Source organism: Chiloscyllium plagiosum, chromosome 27 (genome assembly GCF_004010195.1).
Source record: "Chiloscyllium plagiosum isolate BGI_BamShark_2017 chromosome 27, ASM401019v2, whole genome shotgun sequence".
In the NCBI taxonomy this organism is placed as follows: domain Eukaryota; kingdom Metazoa; phylum Chordata; class Chondrichthyes; order Orectolobiformes; family Hemiscylliidae; genus Chiloscyllium; species Chiloscyllium plagiosum.
In genome coordinates, this window is record NC_057736.1 from 50,087,056 (window position 1) to 50,101,867 (window position 14,812).

The following is a 14,812-nucleotide window of genomic DNA, read 5'->3' on the forward strand; positions in this document are numbered from 1 at the left end:
CTCTAAAATCGTCACCATCAGGTCCCACCTCCAGCTGTGAATAGGAGTCCAAGCACTGATCCTTATAATAACCTATTGATCACAGACTAGCAACCTGAGAATGACCTATGCATTCCTACTGTCTGCATTCTGCCTCTTAACCAGTCTTCAGTTGATCCTAGCATATTCTTATCAATCCAGTGCACTTTAGTTTTATTCACCACCTCTGTACAATGTTATCAAAACCTTCTTAAAATCTACAAAAACCACATTCACTTATTCCCATTTGTTGATTCTGCTGGTAACATATTTAAAGAACAGACAAGATGTTTCTCAAACATAATTTCCCCTTAATAAATCGATCTGACCTGCCCAATTGGATAATTATTTTCTGAATATTCAGTGAGCACTTCTTTATACTAGACTGTAGTATTATTCACCAATTAATGTCAATCTAACAAGTTTCTCGCTCCCTGGTTTCGCTCTCCTTCCTTTAAAAGTGCCGGGTAATTTACAACCTCTCAATCTGCAGGCAATCAATTGCAAAACTAATCAGTCACAGAGATGTACAGCACTGAAATGGACCCTTCGGTCTAACTCATCCATGCCGACCATATGTCCTAAACTAATCGAATCCCATTTGCCAGCATTTGGCCCATATCCCTCTAAACCCTTCCTATTTGTATACCCATCCAGATGCTTTTTAATATTGCAATTGTACCAGCCTCCAGCACTTCTCTGGCAGGTTATTCCATACACTCACCACCCTCTGACAAATTGCACCTTTGGTCCCTTTTAAATTTTTCCTCTCTCACCTTAAATGTATGCCCTCTAGTTTTGGACTCCACTACCCTGGGGTAAAAACATTTGCTCTTAATCCTATCTATGCCCCTCATGATTTTATAAACCCCAATAAGGTCACTTCTCAGCCTCGGACGCTCCAGGGAAAACAGCCTCAGCCTATTCAGCTTCTTGACAACATCCTTGTAAATCTTTTCTGAACCTTTTCAAGTTTCACAACATCTTTTCTCTAGCAGGGAGAGGAGAATTACACGCTGTATTCCAAAATGGCCTAACCAATGTTCTGTACAGCTGCACCATGACCTCCTAACTTCTAAACTCAATCATTGATCAATAAAGAAAAGCATACCAAACACCTTCTTCACTATCTTATCTACATGTGGCTCTACTTTCAAGGAATTATGAACCTGCAATGCAAGGTCTCTTTGTTTAGCTACACTCCCCAGGACTTTCCCACTAAGTGTATATGTCTGGCATTTTAACATAAATTACTAATTTATCTACTGTCTCCACAACCATCAATCAATAATGAAGGTCCTGGAAATGTCTCAACTTACAGACCTATTGATTTCTCCAATTCTACTTGTCTACTAATCTTAGAACTTTCCATCATAATTATTTTTAGGAGACTTCTTGTATGTGACTGTGAAGATAGACACAAGTACGCAGATTCTTTGCTGTTTCTCTATTTTCCATTAAAAATACTCCATCTCCTCCTGGGATAGACCCACAATTCCTTTTGACAATCTTTTCACTTTTGCATACTTACAGACATCTTGACAATCCAGTCAATGACCTTTTCCAGGTCAGTTGAGGAGGAATATGCTTTTAACTCAATCATGACAGGAAACTGCAGGGAAGTATCAAATGAAGACTGGGGGAATTATCTGTCTCACAAGAGTACAGCTCAGAGTAACATTCAACCCAGTGCAGCATCTGGTTATTTCCTTTCCTGCATATTTCACCATCTGCCAATTTCAGGCAGAAGTGATGGTTGTACCAAGTTCTCTCTCGATCGCATCGCACACAGCACGTAGATTTCAATCAGTGACTGCAGTTTGGATTTCTTTGCTCTGACTGACCCAGTGTTTATTTCCACTGTATCTTCCTGCAGTAGACATGACGGTCTTGGTTCATTCCTAGTGGTGCAACAATTGCCAACAGGAATTAATCAGCACTTCCCCATTGGAGAAGTTTATTCATAGAACATTTCAGAGATTGAATTGTAGATCTTGCACCAAAGATCAACTAAAGCAGAAGTTCAGAACAGCAGTGTAATCAGGGAAAGATCACAGATAGTGTTTTAATCAGAGATCCTGCAGCACTGAAAGACAACGACACATCCAGAATATCAAACACTAGTCAGTTACAGGAGATGTTAACAAACCACACTTTGTCAGCCTATCAATCCTGGGTGTGATTAACAGCAGTAGTAACAGCAGAATCCAAACGCTGTACTAATGTGTGAATTCGCTGATGTGTCAGTAGATGAGATGACCGAGTGTATCCCTTCCCACACACTGAGCAAGGGAACGGCTTCTCTCCAGTGTGAGAGAGTTCATGTAAATGCAGGCTGCCAGACTGAGTGAATCCCTTCCCACACTTGGGGCAGGTGAATGGTCTCTCCCCAGTGTGAGTGCGTTGGTGTGCAGTGAGGGTAGATGACTGTCTGAATGTCTTTCCACAGTGAGTGCAGCTGAATGGCTTCTCCTCGCTGTGAATTCGCTGATGTGACCGAAGGCTGGATGAGTTTGTTAGTTCTTTCCCACACACTGAGCAGGTGAACGGCCTCTCTCCAGTGTGAACTCGCTGGTGTGCACTGAGATTGGATGAAGACCTGAACCTTTTCCCACAGGAAGTGCAGGTGAATGGCCTCTCCTCAGTATGAACTCTCTGATGTGACAGCAGGTTCGACGACAAAGCAAATGACTTCCCACACAAAGAGCAGGTGAATGGCCTCTCCCCAGTGTGAGTTCGCTGGTGTGACTGGAGGCCCGACAACTGAGTGAATCCTTTCCCACACTCTGAGCAGCTGAATGGTTTCTCCCCAGTGTGCACTCGCTGGTGCACAATGAGGTTCGATGAACACGAAAACCTCTTTCCACAGTGAGTGCAGCTGAAAGGTCTCTCTTCAGTGTGAACCCGACGATGTAACAGCAGCTGGGAGGACACAGTGAATCCCTTACCACACTCTGAACAGATAAATGGCTTCTCCCCTGAGTGACTGTGGCGATGGTTTTCCAGCTGGTATGGATAATAGAATCCTTTTCCACAATCCTCACATTTCCACGGTTTCTCCATGGTATCATCCCCAATGTGACTGCGTCGATGGCGTTCCAGCCGCGATGGATAATTGAATGCTTTCCCACAGTCCTCACATTTCCATGGTTTATCCATGATATCCTTGTGTCTCCAGTTTGGACAATCAATGGAAGCCCGGATTTCACACACAATACTAGTGTGGTTTCTCCCCACAAGGGAATGGGGAGATTTTTTTCAGGCTGAATCACTGGTTAAAGTTCTTTACAAAGTCAGGAGACTGGAGCACACCATTTGGGCAGGTGTGGGTGATGTTCTCGATCTGTTTCCAGTCACACAGATGTTTGAAATCTTCCTCAAACACAATTTCTCCTTTTACATTGATGTGTAAGTTATGCTGAATCTAGTGAATCTTTCAGATCCTGATGTGAAGTTTACTTTCTGTGAATCCTCTCCTTATAACCTGGAAAAGAAGCATAAAACAAATTCAGGACAAACAATTCTAGTTATTACATCAAAGATATCCTCTCCCTTTCTGTCAAAGCTGTAAATCCTGACCCACACCTTCTCCCTCGGCTGAAATTCAAACTTAGTTCCAGCATTTATTTTCTCCAGCCACAGTTTTCACCCTCCATGTAATAAGGGTTAGAAGGGAGGAAGGGTGTGACACTGAAGGGAACCAGTCCTTGAAAAGGAGCGATCTTGTGTTCGAGAAATTAAAAAGACTCATCACTTAATGTGTTTAAACACAAAGTGAATTTATTTCACATTCATCCATAATATCAGCATCTGTGACTGGACTCAATTAACCCCAACATAAACAGAACATAATGACCATTAGTCAGTGCCAGATGTGATTAACTAAAAAATCCAATCATTGTGGGCGGCACGGTGGCACAGTGGTTAGCACTGCTGCCTCACAGCGCGGGTGGGTTTCGCTTCGGCGGGTCGATGTGGACTTGTTGGGCCGAAGGGCCTGTTTCCACACTGTAATGTAATGTAATGTAATCTAATCTAATCTAATTGGTGTTACTTGTGAATTTGTTGGTGTCTCAGAATATCTGACTGAATTCCCTGTCCACACATGCAGCAGCTGAATAGGGCTCTCATCAATATGAGTATGCTGGTGTCCAGTGAGTTTATCTGATCAACTGTCACACAGTGGAAGCAGCTGTTTGATCTCTGGTAAATTCATGGGAAATCAGGATCCCAGAACTTCCATAGCACTTTGTGAATTGGCCGGTGTCTCAGCAGGCAATATAACTGAGTGAATTTTCTCCCACACTGGGAACAAGCGAACGGCCTTACTCCTGCGTGAATGTACAGATGAGTTTCCAGTTTGAATGGGTAATTGAATACTTTCCCACAGTCCCCACATTTCCACATGTTCTCCCTATTGTGTCTGCACGTGTATGTAGACAGGTCAGATGATTGCCTGCAAGCATGTGTATAGTTTTTCTCCACTGTGAAAGTGACATAGCCTCCCATGTTCACAATTCAAGACAGCGTTCAGATCCTGAGAAATTGGATTACTCTTTTAGATTCTGATGGAATGTGTGGTTAAAGTTTCTGCCTGCAAATTATTCTGATCCAGTATCTTATGCAACTGACCTAGAAAAAGGGAATGATTGAGAAGCCACAAAATCAAAAAGGCAGGTTGTCAAATTGACAAATTAATTTGATCATTTGTCAGGTCAAAACTAGGAAACGGGAACATAAATATTGATAGACTGTCACTGTTCTATGATCTCCTTCAGTGAAGAAACCCAGTTTCCAGGTCTGCACTTGCATATGACTCTGGCCCCCAAGGGATGAAAGAAAATATTAGAGAGAGGGAGGAGTTCGAAGTTTGAGGAGATTTGTAGTTCAGGTTGTGGATTAGGCTGTTGACTTGCTCGCTGAGATAGGAGTGACAGGGAGCAAAGGTGAACATTTTAGGTGTCATTAACACAACAAGATGCTTGACAGAACTTGCCAAACTTAGAATCTTGAATACAGAAGCAGCTGCATGGAAACATCATTGTTCCTAAGTTTCTCTCTGAGTTCACAGTCTTGACTTGCCCAACACTCAGTTCAAGATACTTTGAAATTCTGCACATTAAAAAATTAGACTTTCAAAGTCATCGTCTTCAATCCCCATTGCAAACACCACACTCCAGCCACTGCTTCCTGTCAAAGGTGTGAGGCTAAACCAGGCTTCTTGAAAGTCTGGTGAATGATTTGCCTTCGAGATGAGCTTCCAACTTCATATCCACACTATCATTATGACCATGTTGTTACATCTCAGGAAAAGTACCTAACTCTACCCCACCTCAGCTCATCTGCTTCTGGAAATTACATGATGCATTTGTCACTACTCAGTTTGATGTTTCTGTCTTACAACGTACTATTCCCCATAAATCTCAGATTATCCAGATCACTAAACAAAAAACAAATAACTACAGATACTGGAAATCTGAAACAAAACACTAATTGTTGGAGAATCGCAGCAAGTCTGTCAGCATCTATGGAGAGAAAGCAGGGTCAATATTTCAGGTCCAATGACTTCGTCACATTCCACATCACTGCTTACTATTGATTATCATGTGTGCTGAAGTAGAGAGAAAAACTTTGTTTACAAGCAGTTCTGCAGTAAGCAAGGATGTACAGACCAAAGGTTGTAAAAAAGCTTAGACAGAGGCATACAGGTTACATTGCACAAGACGTGTGCTGGTGAGATCAGCATATTCTAATAACAGCCAGGAAAAATCTGCTGGAGTGTGTGTGTGTGTGCGTGTGTGTTCTGTATCTTCTGCCTGTGAGGTTGAAGGCTCCCTCACATCAAGTTTATTTCACCTATGGTCGTTGTGCTTCCTCATAATGCAGTAGCTCAATTTTTAAAACTCAGATTCTCCCTCATAGCCATGTCCCTCAATATCTGTGTCATCTTCTCCAGCTCTGCATCTCAGAATCCAAAGAGCTGAGCCATTGTCCAACATTCTCATTCGAGATGATACTGAACCCCAGGTATCTGAACTGAAAATGTGTTGCTGGAAAAGCACAGCAGGAATCTTCCTGAAGAAGGGCTCATGCCCGAAACATCAATTCTCCTGATCCTTGGATGCTGCCTGACCTGCTGCGCTTTTCCAGCAATACATTTTCAGCTCTGATCTCAAGCATCTGCAGTCCTCACTTTCTCCCAGGTATCTGAAGCCTGGAACTGAGTGGTACAGTTAGGGCTGGGAAATAAAAAAAAGGACAGTTGAGGAATGCAGTCGAACATTCACAGCAAACTACATTCCATTCACATCGGGAGGGTAAGTTATAGATTAGAAAGACTCACCCACAAAATTCCAGTAAAATATTCCTGGAGGAAAAAGTTTCCTGTCTGGAAATGTTCACCCTCTCCTACCCTGCAAAAGGAGTTTCTAGGAGCTATCAGGCAGTGTAGGACAGTCACACACCAACATTCTCTCTTCCTGCTTCCCAACCATCAGCACGCATGCTTCCCGACTGCCTGTTCTCATTGGCCTGCATATGCACATGTTCACAGCCGCGATTGGTACTGCACCTGAGCAGTGACTCCCCCAGTGAGAATCGGGCAGTCACCCTCGCAGTGCATTCTGGGTAAAATGTATGCCATTAATAACTGATATATCCCCAGATTGCATAATTATCGATAAAATTAAACACAAACAGGCATAAAAATTGCTGAAGGGAAACTGGACTCAAAAGATTCACTCTATTTTCTTTGTTTTTGTTTCCTCTTTCTTAGCATTTCAGAATTTGGGAAAGAAACGTCTGTCCATCGACTAGTCTCCATTTCTTGTGAGGAAATTTGCTGCCAAAGGCTGAATGGCCGAGAAAGCCAAATGGGATTGAATGCTGCCCTCATTCCATCGACAAGCAGGAGACTGGAAGAACACAGCAAGCCAACAGCATCAGCAGATGGAGAAGTCAACGTTTGGGTGTAACTCTTCTTCAGGACTGCATTGGGGGTAAAGGGAGCTGCAGATAAACGGGGTTGTGGGGTAGGGTTTTGAGTGGGGAGAGGGTAGAGTGGTGAGGTGAACACAGGCAGAGGGTTACGGCCTGGGTGATCGACGGGAGGAATAAATCCAATTGTTAGCTGGAAGGAAAGGTTGTCAGAGGAATGGAAAGGAGGAGTCAGGGGCTAGGAAAGGAGTTTATTTGAAATTGGAGAACTCTGTCACCAGAACATTACTGCGCACATGCTAGAAGGTCTCAGCAGAGAATATGCTTGGAGAATACATGATGCACCTCGTGGAAGCTGAATGTGACCTCAGTAATTCTGAGTCTTAACGTCTCGCAGACCTGGGACAGAGCTTTCTGCAGTGAAGGTGTAGGACACCATGGAGCAGGCTGAATGTACGTGAACTGGAATATTCACACTCTCTTCATTGATAAATCTGAGTTATAGAGTCATAGAGATGTACTGCACGGAAACAGACCCTTCGGCCCAACTTATCCATGCCAACCAGATATCCCAACGCAATCTAATTCCACCAGCCAGCACCCAGCCCATATCCCTCCAAACCATTCCTATTCATATACCCATCCAGATGCCTTTTAAATATTGCAAATGTACTAGCCTCCACCACTTCCTCTGGCAGCTCGTTCCATACACATAACGTTTTCTGCATGAAAACGTTACCCCTTAGGTATCTTTTATATCTTAACCCTCTCACCTTAAACCTATGCCCTCTAGTTCTGGACTCCCCACCCCAGGGAAAAGACTTTGTCTATTTATCCTATCCATGCCCATTATAATTTTATAAACCTCGATAAGGTCACCCCTCAGCCTCCGATGCTCCAAGGAAAACAGCCCTGGCCTATTCAACCTCTCCCTACAGCTTAAAATCTCCAACCCTGGCAACATCCTTGTAAATCTTGTCTGAACCCTTTCAAGTTTTGCAACATCTTCCGATAGGAATGAGACCAGAATTGCACGCAATATTCCAACAGTGGCCTAACCAATGTCCTGTACAGCCACAACATGACCTCCCCACACCTGTACTCAATACTCTGACCACTAAACAAAAGCATACTAAATTCCTTCTTCGCTATCCTATCTACCTGCGACTCTTCTTTCAGGAAGCTACGAACCCACATTCCAAGGTCTCTTTGTTCAGCAACACTCCCTCAGACCTTACCATTAGGTGTATAAGATTTGCTTTCCCAAAATGCAGCATCTCACATTTATCAAAATTAAACTCCATCTGCCCCTCCTCAGCCCATTGGCCTATCAGATCAAGATCCTGCTGTAATCTGAGGTAAACTTCTTCACTGCCCACTACACCTCCAATTCTTGTGTCATCTGCAAACTTACCTCTTATGTTCACATCCAAATCATTTATATAAATGATGAAAAGTAGTGGACCCAGCACTGATCCTTGTGACATTCCACTGGTCACAGGCCTCTAATCTGAAAAACAACCCTCCACCACCACCACCCTCTGTCTTCTACCTTGAGCCAGTTCTGTATCCAAATGGCTAGTTCTCCCTGTATTCCATTAGCTCTAACCTTGCTAACCAGTCTCCCATGGGGAACCTTGTTAAACGCCTTACTGAAGGCCAAACAGATCACATCTACTACTCTGCCCTCATCAATCCGCTTTGTTACTTCTTCAAAAAACTAAATCATGTTTGTGAGACACGGTTTCACAAGCACAAAGCCATGTTGACTCTCCCTAATCAGTCCATGCCTTTCCAAATACATGTACATCCTCTCCCTCAGGATTCCCTCCAAAAATTTGCCCACCACCGACGTCAGCCTCACTGGTCTATAGTTCCCTGGCTTGTTCACTTTTCTTAAACAGTGGGACCACCTCAGTCAACCTCCAGTCTTCCGGCACCTCACCTGTGACTATTGATGATACAAATATCTCAGTAAAAGGCCCAGCAATCACTTCCCTAGCTTCTCACAGAGTTCTAGGGTAGACCTGATCAGGTCCTGGGGATTTATCCACTTTTATGCATTTCAAGACATCCAGCACTCCTCCTCTGTAATATGGACATTTTTCAAGATGTCACCATCTATTCCCTCTTCCACAGTAAATACTGATACAAAATACTCGTTTAGTATCTCCCACATTTTATGCGCCTCCACATAAAGGCTGCCTTGCAGATCTTTGAGGGGCCCTATTCTAGTTGGTGAGCCTTTCCAGCATTTTCTCTCATTGCAGACTTCCACCTCTCATATCTTTTTTGCTTGTGCATGTTTCAGGGATTGCTCTTAGAAATCACTGCAGAAGCACAGACGGGCAGATATATGTTGGATGAGAAAGACAGTCTCTTGCATGTGAGATTTTATTTAATTGTATCAGTTTGAGGTGGAGATGGAGGAAAAGTTGCTGATTTTCAAAAATAATCCAACTAAACAACTTCCAATTTGGTACTGTAGAGGAGACAAGTTTTGAGAGATATCGAGTTATTAAATAGGCATTATCCATGCTGTGTGAAAGAAATATTATGTTAGATGGAGGGAGCACTGGTACCTGGTCAAGGTTGTCCACACCCAGATTAGCAACTCCTGGAGCTCCATTTCTACTGAGCCCAGGAAATTCCTTTTCTACTGAATTAGAGTCAAAGTATTTATACAAAGTGAACTCAAGAGAAACATTTGTCTTTCCTGGACTGAGAATGAAAGGCTTTGGAGTGGCTGGTTATTGAAGATCGAAGGGCAGTGAGCTGGAAATTGTACTCTGTTCCCCCTCTGTCTCCAAAGATAATGCCAGACCTGCTGAGGATTTACAGCACTCTTACTTTCTTGCAGACTTTTCTTACTGCAACACATTCTTGTGTCTGTTGTAGGAATTGCTCCCAGAACCCAGTCTCGAACCATAGGCAGATCGATTAAAGAGCTGTTTTACATCCTGGAGATGGTTGGATGCAGAGGTTGGTCCGAGGCCTCCTGTGAAAGTCACTTTTTGTTACTTCCTTTTCATCCAGAGTGGAGTGCGAGGAGAAGCTGCTGGATTTAACTCCCGCACTGCTGAGACTGATCGGCTCCAATAACTTCCAATGAGAGGCTTTTAAGGGAAGTATTCCCAAGATTAGTTGCTAAACTGAAGTTGTGTGTCCAAAGTTCAGGATTTGTTTTAGGATGAGGTATTTCTCAAGAATAGTTCTAATCTAATTTTATTACTGAGACACGTCCAAGTCTAAAGAGGCCAGCATTCACTGCTGTGCTGCTGTGACAGTTCTCCCACAGTGCTGCTCAGTAAGGAGTTACAGGATTGTCAGACAGCAGCCAAAACAGCGACATGTATCCACAAGAGGACAGTGTGCGTCTGGAGGCGAGTTTACAGCTAATGGTTTCCTACAGACGTTGGTCTTGATGTTCTTCAAGGGAGAATCTGTCAGTGTTATTTCTGTGATGTAGATGAGGAAACCATGAATTGATATATCCCACTGCTCTCACTGTCTCCCCTCCCATTGAGGGCTGAGTCTGTGAAGGCCCAGGACAGACAGTAGATTGCCATCCTTGAAGTACATTCATGAACTGAATTCATGATAATTCAGTAATATTATTTCTGAGTGTCTTTCACACAAATTACCATATTCAAGCAACTCCATTTCAGAATTTCCCTTACTGTCTTAAACAATTGTCTTTCTCATACTCACCTTTTCCTAATTTAAATTTGTTTTACAGAGAATCACAGTGCCACATTTATCAGCAAGAATTCCAAACAAACATCCCATCAAGATCTGACATGAGTCAATTCATCAGGACTTGAAAACCATTGCATTGTCAATATCTGTCTGTTCTGTCTTTGGGAAAAGATTTCCAACATCAGTGTGACTGAAAACATTAAGGTACATCCATTCATGTGAATATTCCAGTGAACGACTGTGGACAGGTCTTGAGCCAATACCACAGCTTAAAATAACATCACCCTATTCACAGTGGGGAGAATCTGTATCCCTGTCTTGTGTATGGGTGAGGAGTCAGCTGATTATCCAGTATGGAGAGACATGAGGATACCTGCACCACAGAGAAACCATGGAAATATGGGGACTGTGGGAAGAGTTTCAAATACTCATCCCAGCTGGAAGCTCATCGACGCACTCACCACTGGGGAGAGGTCGTATACCTGTTGTGTGTGTGGGAAGGGATTCACTCGGTCGTTTGACCTTCTGAAACCTGAACATACTCACATTGGGGCGAGGCCATTCACTTGCTCCGAGTTTGGGAAGGGATTCAGTGACTCATCCAACCTCCTGACACACCAATGAGTTCACATTGGAGACAGGCCATTCCCCAGCTCCGAGTGTGGCAAGTAATTCTCTGTTATCCGACCTCAGTGCACGCCAACTGGTTCACACTGCTGAAAGACCTTTCCAATGTTCGCACTGTGACAACTTCAACTGCAGACATGAAGTGCTGACACATGAACACAGTCACACTAATGAGAAGCCATCCCCGTGCTCCAAATGTCAGAAACAATTTGTCCATTCAAAAAAACCTTCTGAGGCACAAGCTAGTCTACACTGGTGAGAAGTTGTTACCTGCTCCCTCATGGGAAAGGAGTTACTCTGTCATCCCACCTGCTGAGATACCAGCCAGCTCACAACTGACTGCAGAGCAGCTGTCTGTTGCTGCTGTTGTTCTTCGTAAAGCTTTGAGTTATCCATCCCTCAGAGGACTGGGTAATTGATATGACGGAGAATTGATCCATCCACTGGAGAGCAGGAAGCAGGTGTAGTGGAACAGAAAAATATCTACTGCTTATGATGTGTCATGGAGAAGCAAGCAGAGAGACACAGAGTGAGAAGGAGTGACTGTGACTTTGATTCATCACATTTTAATTCATTCATTCAAAGTGTGACCCATTGCAGCCAGAGCTGGGCCTCCACACACACACTGACACGGAGAGACACAAAACCATATTCATAGACACACATACACCCAGACAGAGAGAACACAGAGACAGGTCACATCAACAGACACAGAAAAACAAAGATACACAGGCACACAGAGAGAGACACAAACACAGATACACACACATAGGCACTCAAAAAAACATCCATATAGAGATACACACAAACACTGTTCCACAGCATATCTCCACGGTTGAACTCAAGTTCATTTATACAATAAGCTTGATCATTTGCACAATAGATTTGTGTAATTACCGTTCGTTTGTGAAATGGTTTGATGCATTTGTAGATTTCTCAGAAACTCAAAGTAAACCTGCTGATTTTGAACTAGATGAGAGATTAGATTCCCTACAGTGTGGAAACAGGCCTTTCGGCCCAACCAGTCCACACCAACCCTCCGAAGAATAACCCACCCAGACCCATTTCCCTTTGACTAATGCACCTAACACTTTGGGCAATTTACCAAGGCCAATTCACCTGACCTGCACATCTTTGGTCTGTGGGAGGAAACCGGAGCACCCAGAGGAAACCCATGCAGACATGGGGAGAATGTGAAAACTCCACACAGTCAGTCGCTCGAAGCTGGAACTGAACCTGGCACCCTGGTGCTGTGACGCACTGAGCATGACTTGTTCACTTCAGTCCCACTTATACCTTGTGTTGATCTGTGTGAAAAATTCTGTTGTCCCTTGTGAAATAAATATGTTCATTGTTTGCAGAAGTCTGTGTTCTGCTGTCTAAATGAATCTGAGTTGTGGTTGCTGCCAGTTTGAAACAACAGCAGCTTTGTCTTGGTATGGATTTCAAGTCTGAGATGAAGTGGGAGAAGGACAGGGACAAACAGAGGCAGTCTGGACTAAAGTATTCAGCTGCTTTTTCCCCTCACACCACTTCCTTTCCCTTCGAATCTCATAAATATGCCTCTTGGTGTGGTTCATACCTGGGGAAGGTTTGCTCCAGTAAACAGAGCTGGGAGCCAACTGGATGAGTTGAGGTTTGGGTGGAGACGGGTCATTGAGTGACAGACCTGAAAGTATTTGAAATAGCTCCTTGCAGCCATTGCAGCCATTGACCAGGCGAAGAAGGCAGTATCAGAGATTTCTGTCTGTCTCTACATCTGTGTAAGGGTATTGTTGGAATCTCAATGTTAGTTTTGATCCATTAACCTACCACATGCCACCCTCTCCCTGAAGCAAATCCCAGAAGCAGGGTCTGGCCCTCCTGGAAGTGAGAGAGCGTGAGAAACTAGTGAGGAAGCTCGGACCCCAACTACAACAGTGAATATCACTTCTCCAGTCTCTCCATAACTCCTGTATGTTTCTCTGACTTCTTTTCACTTTTCTTGCTCTCTCTCTCTCTACCTCTCTTTTATTTGTGCTCTCTTACTTTGTCTCGTTCCTTTGTACTTCTACCGCTTTCTGCCTTTGTCTCTGTTCTTTCTCACACCTTATTTTTGTAATCCCATTTCTTTTTCATGCCGTTTTTCTTTGGTTTCATTCTCTACCTCGTCTTTCTGTCTTTATCTCTGTTCTTGCTCACAGTTTACATTTTCCCTCTTCTTGTTTCCTCTCTTTTTCCTAATTTGTGTTACCTTGTCTCTTTTTTCACTGTGTCTTTACAGATCTCTGCCAGGTTCTGCAGCCCCTCTACAAATTATACATCCCCAAAATGATGCCGTCCTCCCACCAAGTTGTGTGTCCCCAACAAATTTTGTAGTCCCACAATATTGCACCCTCTCTATCCCTCAGATGTTTGCACACCCTCTAACATTGGTTCTTCTCCTGAACCCCAGTTTGTGTGGCCCCATCCAATTTTGCAAACCCACAAATCTTGCTGTCCCTGTGCTAAATTATACATCCTCAATGCTACATTCCGTCCAAAAATGGACATCCCATTTTGTCCCCCCAAAACTTGGACGTGCACCTCTCAAATGTTGCACCGCTCCAAATATTGTGCCCCAAATAGTGTGCACCACCCTGACTTTACATGCCCCAGTTTTGTGCCACCAATCTTGTGCAAACTCCTCCAGTTTTGCACCCCCTGATATTATTCTCTCTTGCAGCCCCCAGAATGTCCCCACTAAATTATGCACTGCCTCATTTTGCTGCTCTCCATGTCTTCCTCAGCCCCAATTATACAGTACCCAATATTTTGCTGAGTGTCCCAAAAGTTTTACACATTCTCCCAAATTTTGCACACCCCCAAGATTTGTGCCGCTGCCAAATTTTGGATTGCTAAGATTTTTTTTCTATATTCATTCATGAGATGAGGACATTGCTGGCTGGGCAGCATCTATTGCCTACCCCTAATCTCAGACAGCAGTTAAGAGGCAACCATATTGTTTTGGGTCTGGAGTCACATATAGGCCAAACCACGTAAGGATGGCAGTTTCCTTCCCTAAAGGACATTAGTGAACCAGATGGGTTTTTCCTGACACTATCACATAAAATCCCCCTATTTTTGTGCCTCCAAATTTTACACTTCCCCAAATGCTGTATCAGAATGAGTATCAGAAATAAGGTGGGTGAACTTAAGGCGTGGATCGGTACCTGGGACTACGATGTTGTGGCCATCACGGAAACGTGGATAGAGAGGGACAGGAATGGTTGTTGGAGGTTCCTGGTTACAGATGTTTCAGTAAGATTAGGGAGGGTGGGAAAAAAGGAGGGGGGGTGGCATTGCTAATTAGAAATGGTATAACGGCTGCAGAAAGGAAGTTTGAGGGGGATCTGCCTCTGGAGGTAGTATGGGCTGAAGTCAGAAATAGGAAAGGTGCAATCACCTTGTTGGGTGTTTACTATAGGCCCCCCAATAGCAGCAGAGATGTGGAGAAACAGATGGGGAAACAGATTTTGGAAAGGTGCAGAAGCCACAAGGTAGTAGTCATGGG

The 14,812-nt window shown here is 43.7% G+C and overlaps 1 protein-coding gene across 2 annotated transcripts in view; it reads right to left on the bottom strand.

Annotated features, from left to right (window-relative positions):
- Window positions 1–1,549: 1,549 nt before the first annotated feature.
- Window positions 1,550–14,812, bottom strand: part of LOC122563772 (gastrula zinc finger protein XlCGF8.2DB-like) — a 20,030-nt gene continuing 6,767 nt past the window's right edge. For both annotated transcript variants that reach the window (XM_043717989.1, XM_043717990.1), the window contains exon 3: window positions 1,550–3,502. In XM_043717989.1, coding sequence (XP_043573924.1) covers window positions 2,185–3,177 — 993 coding nt within the window. In that variant the 5' untranslated portion in view covers window positions 3,178–3,502 and the 3' untranslated portion in view covers window positions 1,550–2,184. The remainder of the gene's footprint in view (window positions 3,503–14,812) is intronic.